A 5,879-nucleotide genomic window follows, 5' to 3' on the forward strand; every position below is an offset into this window, starting at 1 on the left:
ACAGTTGCACCCCACGGGTCACGGGACCAGAGAGGCCAGCCAATTGGAGACCAACTATAACCGCAAAGAGGAGATGTCTTTTAGTGGTACCTTTGGACCAATGAGGAGCGATGATTATGCACCTGCTCTGGGCGCGTAACGGAGGACGCGCGGCTCCCTGAAACACGTGACCAGTGAGCAGAAGCAGCCTAGCCCCACCTCCTGGTCTGGAGGTAACGCGATGGGCCACGCTTCCAATGGCTTGCAGAACCTCTCGTCACGTGCAGTTTTTGCAGGCCCAGCGGCCTCCGGGAAGTCATGTGACAGTTGACGTTACCGCGGCGCTCCCCAATGGAAAAAAAGAGCTGCCTTGGCAGGACCAAGAATTGATTTGTCGCCACTAATAACAGCACGGCCGGGGCGGGGATAACCTATCACGTGCTTGCGGGACGGAATCGGGCGGGGTAGGCCACTGGTTGCGGGGAGAGCTGGGCGCGAGGCGCGCAGGCGCCCTGGGCACCCGGTAGCGGCGGCGGCGGCGGTGGCTGCGGAGACGGCAGCGGCGAAGAGAGCCGGATCCGTGGCTGGAGCAGGAGGCGGTGGTGGGGGCCATGGCGGCAGACGGAGAGCGATCCCCGCTCCTCTCCGAGCCCATCGACGGTGGCGCCGGCGGCAACGGATTAGTGGGGCCGGGCGGGAGTGGGGCTGGGCCCGGGGGAGGCCTGACCCCCTCCGCACCACCGTACGGAGCCGGTAAACATGCCCCGCCCCAGGGTAAGCCGGGGTGGGTCCGAGGTGTTCCCGGGGGTACTCTGAGACGCGGGAGGGGGCGGGGCCCAGGGCGGAGGCGGGGCCCAGGCGCCAGGTGCGGAGTAGTTGCACCTGTGACTGGGTGAAGCTCTCTTCCTTTCGCAATTGCCACGGAGCTTGGGAAAGGAAGGGGCTTCTGGGGAAGCTGATCGAAGCACGGATTATAAGCCCGCCGAGCTAGGTCAGAAGGGTTGAGGACCAAAAAGAGTTCCCTGACCCTTTGGAGCATTAGTGGGGGTGTCTGCAAGTGATGCCACCCTCCTTTATACTTTCCAGCATTTCCCCCGTTCCCTGAGGGACACCCAGCCGTGTTGCCTGGGGAGGACCCGCCCCCCTACTCACCCCTGACCAGCCCGGACAGTGGGAGTGCCCCCATGATCACCTGCCGAGTCTGCCAGTCTCTCATCAACGTGGAAGGCAAGATGCATCAGCATGTAGTCAAATGTGGCGTCTGCAATGAAGCCACTGTGAGTTATACATATCTATGAAATGGGCCCTGTTTCCTAGATCCTCTTTCTGATCCCTCGATTCTAGACCCTTGACCTTCAGGTGTTAGCTAAGTGATAGTCATGAAACCCCGGTTTCAGTTCCAGGAGTCTCACACCGCCATTTACCCAGAAGCCACTCACCAAAGCTAATGTTTACGGTCCTGCACCTTCACACCTATCCTGGATACTTAAGCCTAGTCTTTATTTGCAAATCTCATGCTATATGCTTTTCTTTCATCTCTCTGTCCTGGCTAAGACCTTATCTCTCTGATCTCTCCTCAGAAGGTGTTTTTGGAGGAAATGGAAGGGATTGGAATTAGAGGTTTGCTTACCGATGTCCTCATTATTCTTTAGCCAATCAAGAATGCACCTCCAGGGAAAAAATATGTTCGGTGCCCCTGTAACTGTCTCCTTATCTGCAAAGTGACTTCCCAGCGGATTGCCTGCCCTCGGCCCTACTGGTAAGAGGCATAAGGTGGGGAAGGGCATCAGTGGGAAAAATTGGAAAGCCGTAAAAGGGATGAATGTTTGCAGAGAATGTAAAGGTGAGAGAGCCTGGTGTTTATTTAGAAGGAAAAAAGACTGCGGACCATTGTACCTTTAGAATGCTATAGCTATCTTACTCATCTCCCAATAAAAAGATTGGGATGAAATGGTGTCTTATAGGAAATAGAGAGTCTAAGGGGCTGGGTGAATTAGCATGAGATAAAAGGGAAATTAGAGACCTGAAGTTTAAGCAGTGTTATTCCTCAATTCCCTGGGGGTAGTGTTGGGGTGGGGCGGGGTACATTACATGTACAGAGAAGTAGAGGAACTTAGGCAGGGAGTGGGGGATGTGAAGGAGGGATAGTGTGGAAACCTTTAGGATTAAAAATTATTTAAACATAGTCATTTTCTCCTTTATAGCAAAAGAATCATCAACCTGGGGCCCGTGCATCCAGGACCTCTGAGTCCAGAACCACAACCTATGGGTGTCAGGGTCATCTGTGGACATTGCAAGAATACTTTCCTGGTGAGGAGGAGTATTGGGAAGCCTTGAGAAGGAGGGGGAGAAACAGAAGTAATCATAAATGTATTTCTGAGTTATGATAATGAATCCTAAGAAGGCTTGTTCTAATTTCCCTTATGTTCCATTTCTTACCCTCCCCTGCCCCAGGGCCTTCACTGGACATGACCCTGCTTTTGTTAATTGGTTTCTTCCTTTTTTGTTCTCCATAGTGGACAGAGTTCACAGACCGAACTTTGGCCCGTTGCCCTCACTGCCGGAAAGTGTAAGTGATTGGAGAGTGGCATTGTTGAGCTGGTAATTGTTAACATGTGCAGGAAAACCTATAGGGCCATTACAAACATCCATCCGTTTGCCTCCCCACAGGTCATCTATTGGGCGCAGATATCCACGAAAGAGATGTATCTGCTGCTTCTTGCTTGGCTTACTCTTGGCCGTTACTGCCACTGGCCTTGCTGTGAGTAACCTTGATCCAACCCCTCTCGTTCTTCAGCCTCATCTCCATAGCCTAAGATTGGGGAGATGGCTGCCCTAAAAACAGTGAAAGAAACTGAGGGATTTTTGTTTATTTTGTCTTGTTTTAATATCTAGGTGAGCTGAAGTCGAAGGTAACGGATAATCTTCATTGTTACTATGGGAGTAAAAAACAGCCATCTTCTTTATGCAGAAGATAGGGCAATGGAGAAGTGGGTTAAATTAAGAGTTGCTGTTAGGAAATCTGGCTCGCCTGTCAGACACTAAGAAAAACTGACAGATGTGTGGGATTGTATGACTAATGTACCTGCCTAGGGGAAGGGAGCAGAACTGGGCCTTTAAGAAGGTCCCTGAAAGTGGATACACATGGATAGGGGACCAGGGATTGAAGCTTCCATTCTGTTACTGGGGTTTCTAGAAAGTGGTCAGAGCTCAACAGTAACGCCATCTTTCTTCCTTCATCAGTTTGGCACCTGGAAGCATGCACGGCGATACGGAGGCATCTATGCAGCCTGGGCACTTGTCATCTTACTGGCTGTGCTGTGTTTGGGCCGGGCCCTTTATTGGGCCTGTATGAAGGTCAGCCACCCTGTCCAGAACTTCTCCTGAGCTCCACGAGGACCCACAGACTGTGCCTGGCCCCTCCCTGGTGGGGACAGTGACACTACAAAGGGAACTGTGGTAAAAGGCTCCCGAGGCTTCTGTAAGGAGAGCCAAGCAGCTGCCTTCCTTTTCCCTGGGGAGAGGTAGGAAGGAACCAGGCCCTCACCTAGGTTTGGAGGGGTAGAGACCACTGCTGGCCATCTGCTTTCCTCCAAGGGCTGCTGTGTTTAGGGTGAAATAGGCAGAATGTTGCCCCTAAACCTGGGTCCTAAAAGAGGGTTCTAGCCTTGTCCTTCCTAATATGCTCCCTGAGAGCCATTCCTGTCCCTTAAACATTCCAGGGCAGGGTGGCCATGGGTAGCCCTGGGGGTTCCCTCCCTCTTGTGCACCATTAGGACCTTGCTGCTGCTATTGCACTTCACCAGGGGCTGGCTCTGGCCTCAGTACCCTCAGTCTCCTCTCCCCCCATTCCGTGTCCTGGGGGGGGTGGGGTCAGCCGCTGCTCTGTACAGAACCACAGGAACTGATGTGTATATAACTATTTAATGTGGGGTATGTTCCCTTAGTCCTGTATTTCCCTTAATTCCTCCTTCCAACCTTACCCCCTAGTTGCAGTATTTAACTGGGTTGGGTAGGGTTGCTCTGTCTTGGGGGAGGCTAGGGATCCATCCTGTGCTTGTAAATAAATAAGGTCATGACTATCCTTTTCCAGTTGTTTATCTTTATATGTGAAAAAACGAGGGGAATTTGTAGCCCCACAAAGGGGTAGAATACAAAGACAGCAAGGCTGGAACTATGGCTCTTTATTTTCATGTGGACAATTCAAAATCATCAGTAGCTTTTGTTTAATGTAAAAAAAAAAAAATTGGGGGTTTAAAGAAAAGCATCAGTAGGAGACTGGCTGAAGGATTCGTATTTTTAGAAGGGAAATACAGTGCAGATATCTCTAGAGAGCAGTTTTTAAAGAAGTTTGGGGAGGTTAAGTTTTAAAGCTAGCTTGGGGGGCTTATTTCCCAGGTTTAAAGTAATTTGGGGGCGGTGTCACAGTGCTAAGTATAAGGTGATAGGACAGTGGTCACTGCCCAGAGCCTTGGAACGGATCTTGCTGTCACACAATGCAGGTAACAGAGAGTGAGACAACAAAAAGTAATCAAGGCGCCAACCGACATTTTTGGATCGAGCATTCATCATGTAGGTCCAAAAGGTATAGGCATAGGCCGTGTTGGGGTAGAGGTGCCGGAAGCTGTCAGCCAGTGGCACGGCCTGTAGTAATTCCCCAAAGCCTTGACGCTCTTGTGGAGTGAAGCCCGCATTCTTTTTGTTTCCCTTGGGGTTGCGAAGGTCGATTTCTTCATGAGCCACATTGAGGTCCCCACACAGCACAAGGGGCTTGCGGGAAGCCAAACCCTTCAGGAACTTGCGAAAGGCTTCATCCCAGCGCTGCCGGTACTCCAAGCGTACCAGACCTCGGCCTGCATTAGGTACATAGGCTGTTACTAGCACAAACGTGTCAAATTCAGCCACGATCACTCGGCCTTCCTGATCATGTTCCTCCTCACCTACAGAAACGATGAAACAAAATCAGCATAAAAAAGTGTAAGGGGTGGCTCAGTCGTTAAGTGTCTGCCTTCAGCTCAGGTCATGATCCTGGGGGGGTCCTGGGATCGAGCAACGCGGGAGGCCTGCTTCTCCTTCTCCCACTCCCCCTGCTTGTGTTCCCTCTCTCGCTGTGTCTCTCTCTGTCAAAATCTTTTGAAAAAAGTATAAGAAAAGGGAAAGTAAAGAAACATTAGGGGCTGGAGTGGGGTATTAGCAATTGGTTTGGAAGAGTTCAGGAATTAGGAATCAACAGGGTCTCACCAATGCCATAGGAGACTTTGAGGGGGCACTGGCGGGAGAGCAGGCCCACACCACTGTACCCTTCCTTGTCTGAAGGAGCTGACCAGTACTGATGGGATAATCCAGGTAACTCTTGAAGTTCAGCTGGTAGTTTGTTCTCTGAACATTTGGTCTCTTGAAGGCAGAGGATATCTGGGGCTTCTTCCTTTACCCACTGTGAGTGAAATGAGAAGTAGGAAAAGTACTGTCAATTCAGACATTTACTGAAGACTCTGTGCCAAGTACTAGAGCTACACTGCTTAGACACAGTCACTGCTTAAGAGTCTAGTAAGCATGGGGCGCCTGGGTGGCTCAGTCGGTTAAACGTCTGCCTTCAGCTGAGGTCATGATTTCAGGGTCCTGGGTGAGCCCTGGGTTGGGCTCCTTGCTCAGTGGGGAGTCTGCTTCTCCCTCTCCGTTTGCCCCCCCACCCCCCCGCCTTGTGCACTCTCTCATAAAGTATTAAGAAAAAAGTCTGGTAAGCACAACATCTAAACAACTGGAAAAAGATAAAATGAGTGTTACATTCAATACTGAAGAGATTGTATTTTTTCATAGGTAATGGATGACACGTAAGACTTTTAAGCAGTATTTTTACAATTTTAAGTAAACTCTGGGCCACATGTGGGGCTCCAACTCAC

At 50.7% G+C, this 5,879-nt stretch overlaps 2 protein-coding genes across 3 annotated transcripts; one reads left to right on the forward strand and one right to left on the reverse strand.

Moving 5' to 3' along the window:
- The first annotated feature begins 267 nt into the window (after positions 1-267).
- PIP4P1 (phosphatidylinositol-4,5-bisphosphate 4-phosphatase 1) lies at positions 268-4,063 on the forward strand. Of its 2 annotated transcripts, none has more exons than XM_006731379.3 (7): positions 268-753; positions 1,066-1,256; positions 1,632-1,738; positions 2,184-2,289; positions 2,496-2,548; positions 2,650-2,740; positions 3,223-4,063. In XM_006731379.3, exons 1-7 carry the CDS (start codon positions 591-593, stop codon positions 3,364-3,366), a joined length of 855 nt encoding a protein of 284 aa, XP_006731442.1. In that variant the 5' UTR covers positions 268-590; the 3' UTR covers positions 3,367-4,063. The 2 variants fall into 2 exon arrangements, with proteins under 2 accessions (XP_006731442.1, XP_006731443.1); XM_006731380.3 differs by having other exon boundaries at positions 269-732.
- An 85-nt stretch (positions 4,064-4,148) lies between these two features.
- APEX1 (apurinic/apyrimidinic endodeoxyribonuclease 1) lies at positions 4,149-5,446 on the reverse strand (the record flags this gene model as incomplete). Its single annotated transcript, XM_081829711.1, has 2 exons — positions 4,149-4,919; positions 5,221-5,446. Coding segments are annotated over 2 exons (744 nt in total), but the record flags the coding sequence as incomplete, so codon positions are not given.
- Between the last annotated feature and the right edge of the window lie 433 nt (positions 5,447-5,879).

This window comes from Leptonychotes weddellii, chromosome 9 (genome assembly GCF_054177405.1).
Source record: "Leptonychotes weddellii isolate Sample4059 chromosome 9, ASM5417740v2, whole genome shotgun sequence".
Taxonomy (NCBI): domain Eukaryota; kingdom Metazoa; phylum Chordata; class Mammalia; order Carnivora; family Phocidae; genus Leptonychotes; species Leptonychotes weddellii.

Bases quoted from the DNA above. Each gene is read 5' to 3' on its own strand.
- PIP4P1 (XM_006731379.3), top strand. From the start codon at position 591: ATGGCGGCAGACGGAGAGCGATCCCCGCTCCTCTCCGAGCCCATCGAC. The intron at 1,257-1,631 runs GTGAGTTATACA...ATTATTCTTTAG, and splicing joins GCGTCTGCAATGAAGCCACT to CCAATCAAGAATGCACCTCC. The intron at 2,741-3,222 runs GTGAGTAACCTT...TTCCTTCATCAG, and splicing joins TTACTGCCACTGGCCTTGCT to TTTGGCACCTGGAAGCATGC.